The 22,402-nt window shown below is 42.2% G+C and overlaps 1 protein-coding gene across 1 annotated transcript; it reads left to right on the top strand.

Moving 5' to 3' along the window:
* The first annotated feature begins 1,339 nt into the window (after positions 1-1,339).
* On the top strand, positions 1,340-21,430 carry NIT2 (nitrilase family member 2). Its single transcript, XM_044670127.1, has 10 exons — positions 1,340-1,459; positions 5,658-5,776; positions 6,774-6,894; positions 9,298-9,386; positions 12,470-12,563; positions 14,015-14,089; positions 16,419-16,497; positions 17,869-17,967; positions 19,947-20,002; positions 20,627-21,430. The coding sequence occupies exons 1-10, from the start codon at positions 1,432-1,434 to the stop codon at positions 20,716-20,718; spliced, it is 852 nt and encodes a 283-aa protein (XP_044526062.1). The 5' UTR covers positions 1,340-1,431; the 3' UTR covers positions 20,719-21,430.
* The last annotated feature ends 972 nt before the right edge of the window (positions 21,431-22,402 follow it).

Here is a 22,402-nt window from a genome sequence, read left to right as displayed (position 1 = left end):
CTATTTTTTTTTCATGTTATGCCTTCTCCCTAAAATGCTCTTCTTTTACTGATATCACTTCCACTTTATTCTGCATAAATCTTGCTTGTACAACAAGTTGCCCTTTGTCTCCCCCATTAGATTTTAAGCTTGAAATCAGGGACTATCATTTTGTCTTTCTTTGTTTCTATCCCCTATGTTTGGCAGTCGAGTTGGTCAACAAACCCTTATTAAGCACTTAGTTCGTGCCAGGCGTTGTGCCAAACCTGGAAGTATGAGTAGAAAGAGAGCCTCCTTGGGGGAATTACAATGTAATAGGAGACTACAACATAGAAAAGGAAACGAAGGAGTAGGGGCCTCAGAGCTTTGTACAGGAGGTACAGAGTGCAACCTGGAGAGAAATGAGCCCTGGGAGGCCTGGGTACCCTTCTTAAACGGAGGCCCCGGGAAAAGCCATGTAAATCAAAGCGAGAGGCAGCAGAGAGGAATGATCTTCCAATGTATAAAATTCGGAATTGGAGTGAGGCTTCGGAATGACGAGCAGGGACTCCGCAGATGAAGCCTTGAGCGCAGCAGACTGAGACCAATGAAACAGGACAGTTTGGCCTCTCCCTTAATGATTGTTGGACTTAACATTTCCCGTTAACATTTTATTTCAAAGTGTAGGTCGGGCCTCACCTTCCTGAGATGCTCTTGGCCCAGCGCGGACCCCGGCAAAAGCTTGGAGCTGGGAGCACTTCAATTTCATGCGCATGTATTAAGTACCTTCTCACTGCGCCGGGATCTAGACGACCTACCTCAAACACTAAACAGTCTCTTTTTTCTAGGAGTTTACATTCTACTAAGGGAAATCCACGAGAGAGTATTTGGGCCGCGGGAGGAACTCGAGCCTGGGGTAGATGCTTATTATTATTAAGAAAGGAGGGGCAGTCTGGGCAATCTTCAGAACCCCACAGCAGGGAGTGAGCAAAGTCCGCGCGGCGGGGGAATACCTGGAACTACCCTACCGGCTCAGTGGCCCTGGCCAACCTCGGGAAAGGCGAGAACCCAGGGAGAGCCTAGGGACTAGAAGCTAAGGCAGCAGTCCAGGGAGCTCCAGAGGCCACGCCCACACATAAAGCCACGCCCTTCTCGTCTTCCGTCTCTTCTCTCCCTATCCTCTCCTTTCCTACTCTCAGCTCTCTCCCCCTCTTTTTCTATGTCTTCCCTCCCTTCTTTCCTCTCCTTTTTCCCATTCCCATTCTCTTCTTTCAATTTCCTTCCCTTTCCTTTTCCTCCATTCCCCTTTCATCCCGCCCCTCCTTGCCCCTCCCCTCTTCGCCCTGCCCGTCTATTTCCGATCCTCCCGTCTGGGGGCGGAGTCACCTACTCCTGCTTCCTGTTCGGAGCTCGTGAGTCATCTTACGCTTCATCGGCTCCCACCTTTTCTTCTGTCTTAGTGGCTTTTCCTCCATGGTCCCTGCTGTGAAGGCGATGGCTCGTAAGTGCAGGGCCGGGACCGCTCCATCTCTGCCTCCCAGGGCGGTCTCCACCTTCCCCACCCCCTGGCCCCGAAGCGAACTTGGCTCTCCAGCTCAGGGTCTTGCCATCCAGTCGGGGCTCAGCGCCTGGGGGCTGCTCTCCGAGCCTACCTGGGAACCATGCTGGGCTGGCCCCTGTGCCCGTTTGTCCGGTGACCTCGAGGCCCATCGTAGGGAAGGGAGCTCAGACTGGGGAGTTCGGGAGACTCGGCTTCAGATCCCGCCCTCGACACCGATAACTGTGACCTGGGAAAAATCGCCTTCCTTCCCCGGGCCTCAGTTTCCTCATTTGTAAGAAAAGGGATAGTTGAGCTAAAGGATCTCTAAGGACCCTTATGGTCTCAGAGCCAGGATTTCCAAGGAGGGAACCCAAGAGAGAAAGATAGGAGAGTGAATCGAAGCACTGAAACATGACGGGAGATGCCCCAGGGAACCGGTGAATTAGATTTAAGCTGAAAAGGAAAATCCGGGCAGTCAGGGCTGCATCCTACTACCCTGCCTCCTTGCTGGGCCAGTTCCTTAAGTACGGAAAGTCCTGGATTCAGATTTGGGCTCTGTACTTCCTAGCTGTGTGACCCTGGGCAAGTCACTTAAACCCCATTGCCTAGCCCTTACTGCTCTTCTGTCTTGGAATCAATGCTTCAATACTTGATATCGATTCTAAGAAAAGGTATGGATTAAAAAAAAGTGGAAGGTCCAAGTATCAAGTCTTTATTTAGAATATGATCTTCATTCTATATGCAGGAATTCTTAATCTGGGGTCCATGATGTTCTTTTAAAAAACATTTAAATACCTATCTCAACATAATTGGTTTTCTTTATAATTCAATGTATTCGGTTTTGTGCATTGAAGGGTCCTAGAAGCTTCACAAGATTGCCCATGACACCAAAAAATAACAAATTTAAAAGAACTAACACATGGAGATGGAAAGATCTTTAGAATTTATCTAGGCCAACTGCCTTGTATTACATATAAGGTAAGGCCTATTTGTGGCCTTTTTGTGGGTTAGGTAACTCACCAGGTCTAAGTAGTAGAACAGGAACTTAATAGGCCCCTCCTATTCCAGATCTAGTGACATTTTCTCTGTAATCATTTCCTTTTGGGGGTCTCTGAAAATGTGACTATTATGGTGTTTCTATTACGGTTCAGAACACTCAACAACTCCATGGCTTTAGGGTATAGACTAATATTTCCCCAGAAGGGCAGAAAAGGATGAAGCAATGATTGGGAGATTTTGAGAGTCTGGGATAAGGAAAATTAGTGAAAAGGAACTAAAAAATTTAGTTTGGATTAAATAAAGATTTAAAATCTACTTTAGAATAAAGTGTAAGCAGTCCATATCTTCTTGTCTTTGTGTCCTTCAGACCTCTCTTGCACATTGAAGATAATTTATAAATGTCTAATTGATTAGGAAGAAGTTGTGCAAAAAGAAGGGCAACCTGTTTCTTTCCCTAGTGACTTGCAAAATTGAAATTTCTAAAGTCAGCCCAAGCTAGAATAGCATTTATGGTTCTTAAACTATTCTTAATAATAGTTTAAGTTTCTACAGATTGTGACATTTTTGTGTTTGGGAGAATGCTGAAAAACTTGTTCTGAATATTTTCCTTGACAATGTTTGCTTCTTGATAACTTCATGTAATTCTTTATCCTATTTGTTGTTTTTAGATGTTAATCAGTAACATTATTGCCACGTGAAGATGAAAAACTTCTGGACTTTGTGTTCTCTAGAAAATAATTGAAGAATCTCCCTCATTTTCATACTTAGACCTACTAAAGTCCAGCTTCCCAAAACTGCTCTTTGACAAAGGATGTAAATATTGTACAAACCTTGAAGATGTAGGGAGCTGTGTTTTCTGAGTGGGTACCGTTTGAGGGGAAGCAACCAAGCTCATGCTATCACTACCTTACTACCCTGTTCTAGGCCAGGTTTTCTATCTGTTATCATTTATAGGTTAGGCTGAGGGATACTCTGGTAAATGTTTTACAACTGGGCTTTTCAAGAAAAAAAAATGTATGTACATACTTAAAAATTTTTCATCTGCATTATTAACTCATCTTAACAATCAACAAAATGGTAAATCAATACCTAATTGGTTAATTTCTGTATTATAGATGCTCACACTGAAAATTTAATTGTGCAAACTGATTAGAGCTGACTCCAGCCCACTCCTGGTTGAGCTAGATGGAATGTTCATTCTGTGATTCCTGAAAGCTGAGCTTTTCCTTTAAGATATAGCTCAAGCTGCATGAGGACTTTCCTGATCTCTCAACTGCTAGTGCCTTCCATCCCAAACTATCTTGTATTTAACTGTTTGTATATATACTTGTATTTATTCACTTTATATTTATGTTGTGTTTATAGATATATTTGTATTTCTTCCCCATTAAAGTGTAAGTTCCTTGCAGAGAGTAATTGTTTATTTTTTTTTGTACTTTGTATCTTCAGCACTAGTCCAGGGCATAGTACATAGTAGGCACTTAATGAATACTTGATTGATATATTGAAGAGAACTCAGAAATGAGGTCCTAGCCATATTCAAACAGGGCCTTAGCTAAGTCTTTCATAAAAGGCATTTTGTTAAGATTCAGGGGGCAGCTGGGTAGCTCAGTGGAGTGAGAGTCAGGCCTAGAGACAGGAGGTCCTAGGTTCAAACCCAGCCTCAGCCACTTCCCAGCTGTGTGACTCTGGGCAAGTCACTTGACCCCCATTGCCCACCTTTACCAATCTTCCACCTATGAGACAATACACCGAAGTACAAGGGTTAAAAAAAAAAATTAAAAAAAAAAAGATTCAGGATAACATCAAGAGATCTGGATGCTTTGTCTTGGCTTTGTTGAGAATTTAATTTTGAGTAGTTTCTTATCTGTAACCTGACTTTAGAGTCAGAGGTTCTGGCTTCAAGTAATGGTTGTTCTAATTACCACAAGTGTGATTTGAGGCAAGTCACTTTCAGTTGGGTTTTTTAAAAAACTTTTTTTTAACCCTTACCTTCCATCTTAGAATCAGCTTAGAATCAGTACTATGTATTGGTTCCCTGGCAGAAGAGTGGAAAGGCCTAGGCATTTGGGGTTAAGTGACTTGCCCAGGGTCACACAGCTAAGAAGTGTCTGTGGCCATAGACAATAAACATTTATTAATTGTGCTAAGTGCTGGGGATATAAAAAGAGGCAATAGATAGTCCCAGACTTCTAGGAGCTCACAATGATGGGAAATGCAGTTCTAAAGAAGAGTAACTTTTAGAAATTGAAATGATCATGAGGCTATACTTCAGACAAAGTCCTATGGTAGGGGATATCATGAAGGAAAAAGACCCAAAACAACCAAAAGCAAGAAGGTATCTGTAGAACCTGAAATAAACCTTGGTTTGTTAGCCCAAAATTATGTAGTAAAATCTTTAAATATGATGCTAGGACCCATAACTGGTTATTGCTCACCATAAAAGTTATCCCAGGCTTTATTTTCTATTTATTTCCTTTTCAATTAAATTCTAAAACTTTCACAAATGGCAAAAAATTTCTCTCTCCCCTTTGCATAACTGGGAAAACAGATGATTAGAGCATCTAAGTTTCCTATTTCTAGGACTAGGGCCCCAAACAAAAGAGATCATCCTCCATAGGTGGTATCTCTTGTACCATGCCTCAAATAAAAGTGTTGCTGGCCTAATATGGTGTTTCTCTCAGGAATGTCAGATTTTGTATGATGTGGTAGAAAAAAACTGCATTTGGAATCAGTGGACCCAGGGAAGAATCCTGGCTCTCTCACTAATTATTTTTCTAAAAATATCACTAATTATGTGAACAAGTCACTTATTACCTCCAAGTCTCAGTTTCCTTCATCTATAAAATGAGAGTTGGACTAGTTGGCTTCTTAGGTCCTTCTGGCTATGATGATAACTATGATCCTTTGGTATATGGGGAAGGGATTCCTTAATATCTTGAAAACCTTATAAACTAGGTGCTGTTATTATCCCCATTTTAACCCAAAGGAACAAATCTCTAGTGATAAGAATTATGAATACTTTGGCTTGAGCCAAAGGGGCTGGAGGTGAGAGTAAGGGGAAGTTGTTCACGGTTTTTCTATTCTGTCTAGAAGTTCTATGCCTTACATGTATGTTAAACCTTCTCTAGCATTCATTTTTCTTTATTGGTGTTCTTAGAGTTTCGTTTGGCCCTCATCCAGCTTCGTGTATCTTCTGTCAAGTCAGATAATCTGAGTCGAGCCTGTGACTTTATCAAAGAGGCAGCAAACCAAGGAGCCAAAATTATATCTCTTCCCGTAAGTATATAGGGAGCATCTCTTCTGTGAATTACATAACTACTAAAATTTTGATTCTCATCATGCATTTCAGTTCACATAGCTATGAAGTGTCAGACCAAATTTGAACCCAGACTCTCTCATCTCCACACCTGGCTGTATCTCCTGAGCCACCCAGAAGCCCCTTTCACATCAGACATTAAGAGTACCTTTGACAAAGTCTTTTTTTTTAAAAAACTAGCCTTTATAGCACAAATATTTTCAATAGGTTGTGAACTGATTTGTAGCCACATTTGTGCTATAAAGGCTAAACTCTCTCCTCTCTCTCTCCTTTCATCTCCCTCTCATAGTTGAGCCAGATTTGTACACATATTTACTCATGTCAGTATTTATATGGGTGAGATGTGAGGAAGAACCCACAAAAGGGAATTTTTTGACAGTCATGAGAGCAGTTCTCTTATCTCAAGAAACATGAAGTCACAGAATATTTACTGTGAAAAGAACCTTAAAGATTACCTTGTTTAATTCCTTCATTTTTCATAGCACTGGAAGGAAGCCCAGAGGGGTGGCTCATGGTACAGTTACTTCTTCAAATCATAAAATTCAGTTTTAGTTCATTACTTAAGATTCATAATTTAAAGGCTATGGGTGAGTCTCAGTCCTTATGCATGGAGCCTATAACCTCTTTAAGATCCAAAGATTGGATGATCTCGGCAATAAAACTCTTTTAGATCTGTCTGGTTTTCCTTTGCTGAGAGACTTTGTTGAGAGAGTTCAGTCTGTTTCTTTGTTGATCAGCTAGGTAAGCCCTGGACTATGGGCTTATTTTGTTGTGAATGGGTCAGATCTTCAGTTTCGATGTGGCTGCTGTCCTGAAGGACTAGTGGGAGCTGGCACTTTTCCAGAAGACACTGTTTCCTTCAAGGGTAAACAGATCTGGAAGCAACCACTTTCTTGGGATGACAGAGGGGCTTTAACATCTTTTTTTTTTTTTTCCTTTCTCCTTCCTCACTTCTAGGAATGCTTTAATTCTCCCTATGGCACAAACTTCTTTCCTGAATATGCAGAGACAATCCCCGGTGAAACCACAGAACAGCTTTCTATGTTAGCCAAGGAATGCCAAGTTTATCTCATTGGAGGTAGCTTTCTGGGGCCTCTTGGCTATATATTTCTATAAGGATTCATTTGGTGGTGGTGGGGGGGGGGGGTTAAGTTCATGCTCACATGGGTGTTGTCCCACCTGGTTGTGGTTCTTAAGGGATTTTTGTTTTTATCATTCTTGTTTTCTGGTATAAAAAAAAATAATTTGGAGTTTCTCTCTTTTCCCCTACCTCCAACAAAAAATAATGTTGAAGACAAAGTTTTCTATAGCATGGGTTTTCCAGTGGACATGTTTCTAAGCATTACAAAAATAATTTTCTGAAAATGATTGATGTTTGGCATATTTATTAGTAGATCACATCAGAGTATGTCCAATATATCTGTGTTGTGGGGCCTCTAAGGTGAAGGATAAAGAAACTTTCCTTTTGAAGGCCACATAAGTAAGTTAAATGTTAACTTAGGTTTGTTTATTTGGGGAGGTTTTTTGAAAAAAAAATTTTTTTTTAAATTCTCTTTAGTATAATACTAGCCCTCATTTATGCAACATTTTAAGGTTCACAAAGCACTTTCTTCACAACTTCCATGTGCATGTGAGTTTTATAGTTCTATGTTTGATGTTATGTGTTATATATGTTACATGTGATGAGTTTTCAAGAAAGAGAAACATGGATGGGTTGTAATTTTGTATCCCAGATCAATGAGATCATAAATCCATTTGAGCATACGAAATGGATAGCAGTATAGATATTATCTCTATTTTGCAGGTAAGGACACTGAGCTCTAAAGAGGTTCACTAGCTTGCCCATGTTTACACAGAATGACAGAGTCAAACCTGGTCTAAAAAAACCAATGCTTTTTTCCATTGTGCCACCATGGCAGATTATTTGCTCTACTTTTAAAATTAAGAATAATCAATGTAAGATTTGGTTCAATAAATCCAATAATTTAAAAAAATTATTGGTTATGCCCAGTTAAGGGTGAAAGGCAGATATGAGAGAAAAGAAATGAAACCTAATGTTGATGATTATATGGAAGAACAGGCACATTCATTTATTCATTACTGATGAAATTCTAATTTTTAAAACCTTTTTGGGAGAGCAGTCTGGCAGCAAAACTTGCAAAAATAATCATACCTGTTGACCATCCTTCATTTACAATCTGTTGAAAATTTTTCATAGCATTATATGTGTAAATGAAAAAAACTTAGAAATGACCCAGATCTACAAAACTAGGGTTAAATTAAATTGTGGTGATGGAATACCATAATGCTTTCAAAACGGACAAGGGGAATACAAAGAAATCCTAGGATTGTGGATTTAATGCTAGAAACTATCTTAGAAGCAAAACAAATCTGGAAAGACCTTGATGAAATCATGCCAGATTTTATTTTTATTTTTTAAATCCTTACCTTCTGTCTTAGAATCAATCTAGCTGCTCCCCTCCCCGCCCATGCCAGATTTTTAAAAACGTAGAATCAGAAGACTAGACTTCCCACTAACCATATAATAGAATGAGTGAATGAAAATAGACAAATGATTTCTGATAGGAACCTAAAGGGAGGAACTTAAAAATTGTTGATTTTTGTAGGTTGAAGTTAATTCATTTAAATAAAACTAGTTAATAAGTAAATTTAGCTAGTAGTATTGATTTCATCATTGTTTTTTTTAATAAAACATTTCATTTATTTGAAAAGAGAAACAAACACAATGAATCAGACTTTTATGGAATCACATCCCTATTGTGTGGCCCTTTGGGATATTGCTATTAAAGATTTGATTTTCAAGACTCAGGAGGCCTCAATGAAAATCCTGCTTCTTCCTATTTGTCCCACAAACCAGATGAATTTTTTTTAAACCCTTATCTTCTGTCTAAGTATCTGTTCCAAGGCAGAAGAGCACTATGGGATAGGCAGTTGCAGTTAAATGGCTTTGCCCAGGGTCACATAAGTATAAAGTACCTGAGGGCAGACTTAAACCCAGATCTTCCTGACTCTAGGCCTGGCTCTCTATCTACTGAGCCACCTAACTGCCCCAGGCTAGATGAAATTAGGTTGGGAGCTAGAATTCCTATCTCCAGGCTAATGCCACAAGTTTACATCTAATTGCTTAAGGGTTAAAGTTTAAATTAAGGATCCTGTGGATTCTTTTAAACCTATTTTTGGCACCTGCCCTGATACTGTTTCTCATACATATAGGAACTGATTTCTGGAAGTACATATTTATGTGTGTGTGTGTGTGTGTGTGTGTGTGTGTGTGTGTGTGTGTGTGTACTGAGAAATAGCACTTTGAAAAGTATGTAATCAAATAGTCTTATTTTGGCACATCAGAAAATATTGATAAGCCATTAATCATTTTCCACAAGGAATTTAAAGACTGACTTGCTATGTTCAGAAAACTTTGGTGATTATATGTATAAGTATATGTTTTTTCTCTTAATGAAAGGTTCCATTCCCGAAAAGGATGATGGGAAATTTTACAACACCTGTACTGTGTATGGTCCTGATGGAAGTCTACTGACAAAGCATAGAAAGGTAAAGGATGTGGTTAAGTTTCACTCGTCCTTATTGGCTGCTGTTTCTTTTTGTCTCTGTGCCCAGTGCCTTGCACATAGAAAAGACTTAATAAGTGGTGATTGAGTTTAATTTAAATGTCTTCAGGACCTCAGGTAAAGATATCTAGCAGTTGATCAGTGAAGTGAGATTGGAATTCAGGGAAGAGGTAAGGGCTGGATATACAAATTTGGGAGTAATCTTTATGGTTGTATTACATGAACCTATTGAGATCATTGATGGAAAAAGCATTTAAAAAAAAAAAAAAACAAAAACAACCTCCTGGGGCAGACTTGTAGAATACCCACACCTAAAGAGATGAGAGGATGATCGAGCAGGAGTGGTCAGAGAGGTAGGAGGACCAGGAGGAAGTCAGCAGAACTAGAGACTGCAGCAGTAAAGGACTTAGTAGGGACGAAAGTATTCAGAATTCTGGAGAGAAGTGTCAGAGGTTGGAAGCCAGATTAGAAGACGTGGAAACAGTGGATTGGCTATAAGGACACACAATCTTTCTGAGGAATTTGGCAGGGGAAATTTAGTTCATTTCAAGAAGTAACTATTAAGTGTCTGTAGTGTGTTAGGTTGTAGGGCTAAGAGGACAAAAGGTGATAATCCCTGCCTCCCCCAGGTGCTTTCCTTGTTCATGGGGTGAGATGGGGAACAGCAATATAAATAAATGTAATTAAATACAAGAAATAAGCAAAATAATTACAAAGTTTAAAGGGAAGTGAGATTAACAATAGATAGTGAAAAAGGAAAACATTTCAGGCATGAGGGAGCATCATTTTACCCTAGAGGGAATAAGGAATCATTACAGTTCCTTCAGCAGGGGAATGAGATAGCCTTGTGCTTTAGTTTTCTCAGTTTGCCAGCTCTGTGGAGGATAGTTTTGGAGAGGAAGAATTGGAAATGGAGACTACTCAGGAATCAGTTTTTTAATTAGTCCTGAATTGGAGTTTTGGCTAAGTAAGGGAAGGCTGTAGGTGTGAGAGATCATGTAGTTGATTATAGAATAAAATGCCTATTCACTGCTGGGAATATAAAAACAAAAACACAGTGTTCTATAAGCTTGCATTCTAGTGGAAGGAGTTGGAATCCAATAGGTGTACAAGCAAATGCAAAGCTGTACCTAGAAACATCTAAGACAATGAACAATGTGTGCAATAGGATGGGCATGGTGGTGGAACTCAGACGAGCAGAAAAGCTCAAATAATTTAGAAGCATGCCTGCCAGAAAAAGATGGGATATTTCAAATAAAGTTATTTATTTCATGTGGAAAGAACTGTAATCTTTAGGAAAAGCAATTCGTGAGGGAGCTAGAGCAGCAAAGCCATGGGTCCATTTTGTAGACTGTGTTCAGTGCTGTACCAAGCAGTTTTTATTCTAAAGACTTTTGAAAGGTACTGAAAGTTGTTGAGGAGAGTCATCTGACAATATTTTACATGGATGGAGATTATTTTAACAGCTGTGGGGAGGATGTGGATTGCAGAGGAGAGACTGGAAGCAAACAGTCTGAAGAAGGTTGGTGGACTTGTGGGTCAAGAGAAGAGAAGAGGGATGCAAGAAATGGGACTTTAGAGGAAGCATGAACCAGACTTCACAATTGACTGGATATTTGGGGTGAAGTGGAGAGAAGAGTTGACTGGATGACAGAATTTGAGAGTGGGAAGGGATCTTATTGGCCATCTAGTTTGACTCATATACAAAAGGAATCTTTCTTATAACATTCCTGAGAAATGGTCATCCATCTGCTGTTTGAAGACCTTCAAGTATGGAGGATGCATTTCCACACCAGGCATGCCATTCCACTGCTCTGATTTCAGGGAAGCTCTCCCTTGACATTTCACCTAAATTTGTTTTTTTCAAGTGGGGCCAAGTAGAATAAGTCTAATCCCTCCTTCCCATGATATCCCTTCAAATACTTGTAGAAAGCTAGCGTGTTCTCTACATTTTTCCATAGGTTAAATATTCCTAGATCCTTTAGCCAGTCCTAGGTGAGAAATCCAAGGGACTTAAGAGCATGGTGGGGCTCTGAAAGGAGGACTGAGTTGAGGAGAAAGATCAGGAGTTCCACCTTGGTTATGTTGAACTGTATGCACTAAGAGGGCTAGAATTCAGGAAGGACATTAAGGCAGGATGTATAGATTTGGGGCTGATTTGTGAATGGATGGTACTTGAGCCCCTCATTGAGGAGAATAAGATCATGAAGAAAGAAGAGAGAGAAAAGTGAATAGGAGCCAGATCAGAGCTTCTGGTGGACACACATATCCTTGAGGGATAGGAATCAGAGAACAACCATGCTGGGGAAACCAAGGAGGGCTCAACAAGTGAGGAGTCTTGCCAGGAGAACAATGCCACAGAAGTAAGGAGAGGGCAGAATGGAGTCATGACTGTGTCACAGATCAAAGAGGAAGAGGGTTGAGAGAAAGTTGTTGGATTTGGCAGTTAAAACGTTTTTGATAAATTCAGGTGAGGCATTCTTAGCTAAGGGTCTTCTTTTACAGTCAGGGGTTGAGAAATGGATAGGATGCAAAAACAGAAATGGAATCAGGAAGCTTATTTTCTACTGAGACAGGATGGGAGAATAGTACAGCATATTTCCAAATAAGCATAAAGGATATATAAAAGGATGCAAAGTAGTTTCTTCTTCCTCCCCCCAATGTAATTTAGTTTCAAGAGAAAGAGAAGGGGACAGCTGCCAGGCCCAAAGATGGGAATTCCTAGATTCAAATATGGCCTCAGACACATCCTAGTTATATGACCTTGGGCAAGTCACTTAACCCCCATTACCTAGCCCTTGCCACTTGTCTGCCTTGGAAGCAATACATGGTATAAAGGCAAATAGAGAGCCACTGAAGACTAGGGAATAGAGAAGTGACATGATCAGATCTTTGTTCTAGATGAAAAATAATGCAGTCCTTCAGCCACTGCATAAGACCTACTGGGAGGGATATAGACATCCCTGTGGGTTTTTCCACAACTCCAAATATTCTTGTGTGTAAAATATCAATTTTTGAAGACTTGTGAGCATTCCTTGGTAACCATACTAATTATTTTTGAGATAGATTCACTTGTTCGACGTTGATGTTCCTGGAAGGATTCGATTCCAAGAATCAGAAACATTGAGCGCTGGTGACAGTTTCTCCATTTTTGAAACCCGTACGTACCAGAGTGAAGTGTGACCTTCACCTTTGGGTTGCCTCTCTCTAGCCCACTTTGCCAGCAAAGAACAGCAATGCCTCCATCCCCGGCTTGGTTTTATGGTAGCCCATGTGGACTTAGTCCTGATGCAGTGTTTCTTAGATGATTGGTCAACATATTTTCCCAACACCAAACTAGGTTTTTCTCCAAAAGATAGACTCCTACTTCAGAGTTGGAAGGGGGCTGTTCTGGTCCAACACCTTTACTTTACAGATGAGATTTGAGACCCAGAGAAAAGCAATTTGCTCAGGGTTACAAAGCTAGGAAATAGAGGCAACAACATTCTGATCCAGGCCTGCTTACTCCAATTCCAGGCATGTTTTCCCTAACACCAAAGTAAGTTATTTCATAAAACCTTGTTAGTAATATGTGAATGGTAAAGACAGCCTGGAATAATAGTTAGAGAACTGATCTGGGAGTCAGGCTATTGATTTCAGCTTCTCACTAATATCCAGGCCCACTCCCTCTAGAAAGGCATAATTTAGGACTCATGAGAGGAGCAAAATTAAGGTCATTTTGCTATTTGTACATCATCTTCATTTTATAACAAAAAGGGCAAGCAATTTTAATTTAGAGGTCTAGTATAGTCCTGGTAGCAATCTAGCAATCTGAGGACTATTTTGTGTCCCTAACCCCGTGTTTTAAATTGAGTCAAGAAGCATTTAAGGGGGGGCAGCTGGGTGGCTCAGTGAATTGAAAGCCAGGTCCACAGACAGGAGGTCCTAGGTTCAAATCTGACCTCTGACACTTCTTAGCTGTGTGATCCTGGGCAAGTCACTTGACCCCCATTGCCTATCCTTATCACTCTTCTGCCTTGGAACCAATATATAGTATTGATTCTAAGATGGAAGGTAAGGGTTTAAAAAAAAAGAAAAAAGCATTTAAGTTCTTATGTGCTAAGTACTATGTTAGACATTGATATTACACATTTTAAAATGAAACTGTCCCTGTCCTCAGGGGGCTTACATTCAATCGGGGGAGATTGAGGTTGTCCAGGATCCTATAGACTAAGGGTTTAGTGTCATGAACCCTTTTGGCAGTCTGGTGAAGCCTATGGGCCTCTTGTTGGGATGATTCTAAATGCATAAAAATAAAACACAGATACTGTAAAGGGGAAAAAAATTTTTTTTAACCTAGGTCATAATCTCTAGTTTAAAACACCCCTAGGGACAAGCTGGGGCACATTTGGGTGAATAGGCCTCCTGAAGCTGGACTCCAAATCCTATTCTCTTACCGGAATACAACCCCCCTCTCCATTAATAATCACATAATGATATAAGAATCAAATTATATATAATAATAAAAGCATTAATTATCATATAACAAATGAATATTAAATAATTTATTGTTATGCTTCCCTTTGCTTCATGACACTAACTTTTTGTCTATATCTTTTGTCTGAGAAACAGCTTACTGCAAAGTGGGTGTGGGGATCTGCTATGACATGCGCTTTGCTGAACTTGCACAAGTCTACTCTCAAAGAGGTAAGGACGTTTTGCTGTTGCTGATAAAATGCCTAATAGGGGCCTTGAGTTTTGGCCTTGGAATTTGTCTAAGCCTCAGTAAGTCCTTGATCAGTTAACAAGCACAGTAAGGCCTTGTTTTACATAAACTCAACACATGAGAATTCAGGTCTACGTGATAGGCGATAAAAAAAATAAAGGTAGGAAAATATGTAAAGTAAACATTTTTCATTATCCACTAAATCTGTGCCATTTTCCCAAGTGGGTGTAAAGTCTTACGGCAATGTGTCCATAAAAAAAAAGCATCAGCGTAAATCATTACTTTGTTTTTTGACAAACATGATCTCCTGCATCAGCCTCTATCTGGAGGCCTCACTTGTAACATGTCATGTCTGCTGTCTAAGCAGGGCTTCTCTTTGTTTCATTAACACTATTTGGTTATTAATAATGGCCCCAGAGTATAAGACTAGTGATGCTGATAGTGCTGATGAGCCTGAGAAAAGTCACAAAGTCGAGGTAGCCAGGTGGCTTAGAGGATAGAGCTCTAGACCTGGAGACAAAAGGTCCTGGGTTCAAATGTGACTTCAGTAGCTGTGTGGCCCTGGGTAAGTCACTTAACCCCAATTACTTACCCCTTACTGCTCTTCTGCTTTAGAACTGATATATAATATCAATTCTCAGACAGATGGTAAGGGTTAAAAATCAAACAATTATTATCTCATTTGATGCTCACAGTAACCCCAGGAGATAGGGACTGTTATTGTTTCCATTTTACAGTTGAGGAAACTGATAGAGGTGGGGAAAAGATGGGCAGTGATAGAAGCAGGACCTTCACATTCTGAAATCTGGTATTTCTCACCAGTTGGCATAAATTGCAAAATCTGTATTATTAATTACTCATAATGGTTCTGTCCTTTGTGCTGCTGTGTCTTATAAATTGCTTTATAATGTTCTGTATTTACCTGGATTCTGAATTGTTAGGCATTATTAATCACCTCTAGTGGTGATTAATCATCTGTTGTACTGTACCTCTCTATGTTGTGCTCTTTGATGAGGGTATTCCAGAAGGGTAGCAAGACCCCTCCTATGCTAACTAATGATGGCAGGTGGGACACTGGGGGAAACCTGAGACACATGCACTGAGGGCTCTGGCTGTCCTGGGGAATCGGGAATCCCCCAAGCCTGCGCATGCTCCTTTTTCCTTTTTGGTGTCCCTAAGTTCACCTCTGATATGTCAGATCCAACACATACCTCTACCTGGATTTTTACCCTCCCCCTCTTTGCCCATTTTCCATGGTTTTCTGCCTGGAACACCCCAGAACACCCAGGGGTGGGTGGACTATTCTGGAAAAGGTAGATTTCCCAGGAATGGGAGGTACCAGACCCTCAATAAATATGTAAACCCTGATCTACAGTTTGGAAAACTCCACTAGCTCTGAGGCTGCTCTGTTGGCTCTTAGGCCATTTCACCAGCCTAGGTGATAAGCCATCTTAAAAACAACTTCTTTAAATAACATCTTTTCATCGGACCTCTGAGTTGAACAAAGTTTTGGGGTGAGATCCTGCAGCAAACTTGGGTGTGTTTTCCCACAACAAAACTGAGGCAGACAGCTTAGGTAACTTACCCAGGTCACACAGCTCTAAGTGTCTGAGGATGGATTTGAACTCACTCAGGTCTTCCTTATGCTGTGCCTAGCCACCTCAAAAATCAGCAAGTATTTATTGAATTTATTATTCATTTATTGAATGTCTATTATGTGTTCAGTGCCATGAACTTTTGCCAGAAAGAGAAGTAACTAACATATCTTAGCATCCTTCATGAATTTGTAAGAAGTCACAGTCTCATACAGCTTGCAGACAAACTCTCTGCTCACAAGCAGTTTATAATCTAATATTCAGATTGAAATCCATCTTTCAGAGATGAGAGAGTTTGGTTCAGATTGCAGTTGGCCCCTTTTGCTTCTCTGTGGGGCACCAACGTGCAGGTGATGATTGCAAGCAAGGGTTTTTTGTTTTTGATAGATTGTGTCTAAGCCACTTTTTTTCTTTCTTTTTTTTAAATCCTAACTTTATGTCTTAGTATCAATACTATGTATTGGTTCTAAAGCAGAAGAGCGGTAAGAGCTAGGCAGTGGGGTTAAGTGACTTGCCCAGGGTCACACAGCAAGGGCTAGGAAGTGTCTGAGGCTTTCCTGACTCCAGGGCTGGCCTTCTATTCACTGAGCCAGCCAGCTGCCCCTGCTGGGTATTTTCTTAAGGTGTGGGACTATGAGATGTGCTGGGTGAAGAGCGGTGACACGAACTGCACTTGTCTCCTCTTGGCACCATCTTTCATACCTGTTTCTTTCAGGTTGCCAGCTGCTGGTGTATCCTGGTGCTTTTAATATGACCACTGGACCAGCACATTGGGAGCTGCTTCAGCGGGGCCGGTAAGAGAGGAATCAGCCTCTTTCTCTTAGGGATTTTTACCCCCTGAAAAAAATGTCCAGCTTGGTAGACTGCTGATCCACCAGCAACTTCCTACCTGCAATGGGATGTCACCAAAGGACCTCCAGCCTCACACCAGCTGGTGCAGGCGATGGGGAGGCCTTTCCATAACCAGGAGAACCAGACTTCCCTGGATAGTGCTTCATAGTGTTTGGAGTGTTTTCACGCACATTTTATGTCCTTATTTGTATCTGTAAATTGATTGGACCTTTGGGTCAGAGCGCCACCAACAGGATGATGCACCTCCAGTCACTTATGGAGATCAGAGGTCTTCTTTTTAACTTCATTTTACAGATAAGGAAACTGAGGCTCAGGAAAGCATTTTTTAAATAAATTTGCCTCTAGACATGTTTCAGATTTCCTAAGTCCCTTTTGCCAGTTTGTGATCAGGGGGTGAAGAAGAGAGCTAGAGGGAGCTGTGGAGACTGGCGTGTGAGGTGGGAATGGTATGGGGAGGGACGGAGGGTGAGAGAACATCCGCTCCTGGAGGGCGAGTGTCGTTTTTCATTTTGTTGTTGTGCTTCTTGGCCCTTGCACAAAGCAGGTGCTTCTTCCAGCACTGGAGCAGGCCTCGGGTCTCATGGGGGCAGGTTTTCTCTCCACCTTTGCAGATCTAAACCGATCCATGCCTGTCTGAGTGTGCATTGTTCTTCCATAGCCTTGGGTTCTCTTGATGTGAGGCGAGCTGCCTGTGCTTATGGAATGGCTCATTGCAGGAGTAGGTGGTGGGTTCCTGACTGGAGGCTAAAAAAGCTCCAGGGACACTAATAGTGCCTGACATTGGGATCCTTGCTTCAGCCCAAAGTTTTATTCATATATGGAGGATTGGTTTCCAAAAATCCTGTATAAATCAGAATTACTTACAGCAAAGAGAAGTGCATGGTCTGAGGCATGGCCAGGCCACTTACTTTGGCTTTCCTCTCGGCCAACTGTCACTGCGTGAAGGCACTGACAGAAAGTTCAAGGGCCATATTGTGGTATCATTTCTGGCATCATTTCAGTTTGTTGCCTCTGGTCTGTCTAGTCTCTTGGTGTTCTGTCTTAGGAAAAACTCTTCTCTCTTGTTGAGCCAAAAAAGGAGCCACCTGGAGTTCTCTCTCAGGATTAAGACAGTATTATCTATCAGTTATCATGCATTAAATGTCTCCTAGGTACCAGGCACTGAGCTAAGTGCTGGAGGTACAAAAAGAGGCAAAAGACAGCCTCTGCCTTCAGGGAGCTTCCAGTCTAAAGGGGAAGGCGGCATGCAAACATCTGGGATGGGAATTTCACAAAATGACCTGACTTTTCTTCCTCTTCATCTTTTTTTCTAGTGCTGTTGACAACCAGGTGTTTGTGGCCACCACCTCCCCTGCCAGGGATACAAATGCTCCCTATGTTGCCTGGGGACACAGCACGGTGGTGAGTCCTTGGTAAGTCTTTTTATTCCTGTCCCTCAGAGGCTTTTCTACATAGAGGTTTCAGATAGTGACTCAGTTTATATAGCCCTTGTGTACAGAGCGCCCGGCAGGAAGGACACTGGGGAAATAGCACCGTGCTGGGGTAAGAGTGAGTTTGGAGTTAGAAACGTGAGTTCAAATCCCAGTAGTCACTTATCGTTGCCTTGATTGAGTCTTAACCACTCTAGGTTTCAGGTTTTCTGCCTAAAAAGAGGGGTCTGGAGTAGAACAAGATGATCACTCTGGTCCCTTCACTTCTAAATTTAGGATTCTGTGTTATTCCCTTATTGCTAGCATTTTGTCAGCTCTTATGGCACGTTAGCGCTGATCTCTGGTAGGACCTGGAACAAGAAGGGATGGCCACTCACCCGGGGTGGCTCAGTTGAGAAATTCTCCTCCCTCCTGGCTTTTTGCTTGGGGCTTAGCCACAGGCGCTCCTGCTGGCCAGGAAACATTCCACTCAGCAGAAAGGAGTGGAGGGGATTTTGTTAAATAAAGCAGTGATCTAGTCCCTTACAAAATGCTGAGTGTTCTACTAGTCATGGAAGAAGGCAGTTTGAAGTATAAAAGTGGGGGTGAGGGAGGAGAGTCAGAAAGAGCTGAATTGTTAGTGCTCCTTACGGCCTTCCAAGATGCCATTCCTAAAGGATTCTGAGGCACTTGTTTTCCTTGACCTTGATTGAGTGAGTTGGTGGAACTGGATGGCTTCCACTTCTCACATGCCTCAGTTTACCACAGCCGTCTTGGGAGGCGGCTCACCACTTTTGAGCAACAAGCCTCATGGGTTCTGAATCCCTCACTCAGTAGTAAGCCTTTCCTAAGATCATAAATCTAGACATGAGAACGCCTTCAGAGCTCCTCTAGTCTAATCTCCTCATTGTTACTGTGGCCCAGGGAGCTCCTGTGCCATGCTCAAGGGCACACAAAGCAGTAAGCTTCAGAGCTAGAATTTGAGCCCAGGTTCTCACTTGAGAATCACCGCTCTTTCCACAGTACTGCACTGCCTCTCATCAGCCTGGTGACAGAAAAACATTTCTTCCTTTATAAAAACTGAACTAGGGGGAGAGCTGGGGGGCTCAGTGGATTGAGAGCCAGGCCTAGAGACAGGAGGTCCTAGGTTCAAATGTGGCCTCAGACACTTCCCAGCTGTGTGACCCTGGGCAAGTCACTTGACCCCCATTGCCCACCCTTACCACTCTTCTGCCTTGGAGCCAATACACAGGGTTTAAAATAAATTTGTAAAAAGGAATTCTTTATTCCTTTTTTAATTTAATGGGGGACCTGGAGGTCCTCTTACCTTAGAGATGTATAGACATGAACAAGCCCACAGTGACAGGAAGTAGGAACCAGGGATCCCCCTGCTGGGGAGTGGCTAGAAGTTTTCTCTTCTCTGGCTTAAAGGGATAATATTAATTTATAACTCTACTATATTCTCATTAAAACTTAAGTTATTAAAAGCTGCTCTCTTATTTTTGTCAAAACCCCTATTTTAACCCTTACAAACAAACAAATAAATAAAATAGAATAAAATAAAAACTGAACTATATGGTTTTGGATGCATCTGGGGTTGTTTAGGTGCATTTTGGTTATAATGTAAATTGGGTTTTATTCATCAGGCCACATGTTCAGGAAAGAGAATTGTCCATTAGTGTCTTGTGTCTAATTTGTCCATGAAACACTGCGTGGTCAGCTAAATAAGAGTTAGTTACCAAGAGGAGAGAAGGCACAGACTTGGACGAGGGGTTTCGAACACTGTCCAGGGCAGCCTTGCTTCTGGGATTTGGCCTGTGGTCGGAAAGAGAAGTGCCGTGAGAAGCGGCCTCTGTGCCTCCTCGCACGTGTTACTTACTGTGGTGTGACCCAGGCACGCGAGGCTGGGGGCCAGCATGATGGCCGACCCAGGAGGAGCATGACAGCCAGATACATCCTTATCGTGTTGGCTCATTTTTCAGGGGAGAAGTCGTGGCCCAGGCTGGCATCGAGGAAACCATCGTTTATGCAAACATAGGTAAGCCTCCCCCATCACTAATCCAGGCGCCAGGCTGTGCCTCTCATCCTCTACCTCAGTTTCCACACATTCCACGGTGACTTAGCTTGGCTCTGTTCTTCCCAACTGTGACTCGAAACTCATGACTTCATTCAACTCCTGGGGAGCTGCCTCCTGCCTTCCAGGAAAGAGGTGGTAAACTGAGGCGCAGGAGAAGCGGAAGCCGCCCAGGCCCGCTGACTCTCACGGAGCAGCCAGTGGTCACTCAGGCTACAGACCATTCTCCTTTTGTCCAGGAATAATACTGTTATAAAACTTTGTCCTGACAGCCAGCCCGAGCACGCCTCTTTGCTCCTGCTCTGCCCTCCGGGGCCAGACAGAAGCAGCCGAATCCCTCTTCGGTGGGGCAGCCCTCAGCAGCTCCTGCCAAGCACCCTGTGGACAGCCTGGCACACGCTCAGAGTACAGAGGCTTTGCACTAATAATCTTATTAAAGAGAAGCAGCACCAAGACCCTCAAAAGCAATGCAGATGCCTTGCTCAGAGCACGGGGCTGGGACACCCTGTCCTGTAGTCTAGTCCAGACCAGGACTCGCCCTGGGAGCCCCCTCGGGTGCTTTCCTAACAGAACTTGCTTTTCTTACAGACCTGAAGAAATTGGTGGAAATACGCCAGCAGATTCCTGTTCTCAGCCAGAAGAGGGGAGACCTCTATGCGGTGGAGTGGAAAAAGCCCTGAGGGACGAGGGTTGCTGAGGAGTATGAGGAGGGAGGATGGGTTGTGTCTGGATCTTTGGATTCTTATCTGGATCTCTCTATATTTTAATAAATTTTTAAACTTTTTTAGCAGTCAAGGGTAAAGAAACTAATGAGATGATAAACCAACCCAGGTTCTGCAGAACATTTTTATGTAGGTAGGCTTAGCCACTGGCTTGTAATGGAAGGAAAAGCAATACTAAGCTGCACTAGTGGATGAGAATAGAAAAGATCTTGCTTTGCAGATATGCTGACCAGTCAGAATAGTGAGCAGATTGGCTGGGAGCAAAGTTCACATCCAACCAAGGTGCCCGTGGGCACGGAAATGACCGCTCCATCTTGTGGAGGGGAATGCCAGGGCCAGATAACCATTTTGTTATATTGCTTTTCCCCAGAAGTGCCTAACATTTCAGGCCTGGCCAATGTAGTGAATTGCTTTATTTTGTTGAAAGGGAGAGCTTCTATTTATCCTGTGGTCCTGGGGGGCCTGGGTGTCAGCCTTGCTGCCTAGAGATGGAAAAAAAAAAGGGCATCACTAATGAATACATTGGAAACACAAATTAGAGGGAAAGAGTGGTTTTGTGGTGGATTAAATTTAATGTTCTTTTTTTCAAACAATCAACCTAGATTTATAGTTTCTTCTGCCTTTGTATTTAAGTACATAATAAAAAAGAAAATTTAAAAGATGCCCAACATTTAAGTTTCCATGGAATGTCAGCCATCTAGGGCCTCTTCCCCACCCCACCTCAATTTCTCTTCCTTTGTGGACATAGTTATCCTCACCAGCCAGGCCTCTGAAGCCTAACATACTGAGTCTAAACGTCTTGGCCTTTCTCCTACTTTCCTTCTACCATATTCCTGCAGCTTTTATGAGCCTACTCAAAGCTCACAGGCCCTGGCCTTCTGTTTCCTATGGGCCCCCTCCTGGAATAGAAGTGAAAGTGGCAAGAACCTTTCCATTGGGCTTGGCCGCCTTACCCTAGATGCCCGAGTTTCTCTACAAATTTTAAAGGTCTTGTGTGAAGTGAAATGGCCAGAGTGGCCTCCCAAGCTCAACACATTTTAAGAACTCCAAAGCAGCTTGGATTCCACGAGTCGCAGGATCAACCTGTCCTTTTGCTTTGTCAGTAGCAGTCTGCAAAGGGCCGCCTATGGAAATGGGGAGCAAGGTGGAGGCTGAGGCCATGCTGGAAAGTGTACTCAATAATTCCTTTCATCTCTAGATACCCTTCTTCCTTGCCAAAGGTAGACCCTGACTTGGTGAAAGTACCCTATCGTAAATGACATCAGTTATAGCTTTAAGTGTTCACTGGATAAAATCACTTAAGAAGAGGTGCAAAATTCTTGGGAGAAACAGCTACAGGACCTTCTTTCATTCAGGTACATGTGATTGAACAGGAAAAGAGGCAGAAGGGCAGCTGAGTACCTCAGTGGATTGAGAGTCTGGCCCAGAGACAGGAGGTCCTGGGTTCAAATATGGCCTCAGACACTTTCTCGCTGGGTGGCCCTGACAAATCACTTAACCCCCCCTTGCCTAGTCCTTACCACTTTCCTGCCTTAGAACCAAAACACAGTACTGATTCTAAGACACAGTAAGGGTTTAAAAAAAAAGGCAGAAGAGTATGTGAAATAAAAAATTTCAGTTATGTGCCAAACCGTCATTGTTT

Source organism: Gracilinanus agilis, chromosome 3, assembly GCF_016433145.1.
Source record: "Gracilinanus agilis isolate LMUSP501 chromosome 3, AgileGrace, whole genome shotgun sequence".
NCBI lineage: Eukaryota > Metazoa > Chordata > Mammalia > Didelphimorphia > Didelphidae > Gracilinanus > Gracilinanus agilis.
This window is presented reverse-complemented; position numbering and strand designations above follow the sequence as displayed.

Bases quoted from the DNA above. Each gene is read 5' to 3' on its own strand.
- NIT2 (XM_044670127.1), top strand. From the start codon at position 1,432: ATGGTCCCTGCTGTGAAGGCGATGGCTC. The intron at 1,460-5,657 runs GTAAGTGCAGGG...TGGTGTTCTTAG, and splicing joins TGCTGTGAAGGCGATGGCTC to AGTTTCGTTTGGCCCTCATC. The intron at 9,387-12,469 runs GTAAAGGATGTG...TTTTTGAGATAG, and splicing joins TACTGACAAAGCATAGAAAG to ATTCACTTGTTCGACGTTGA.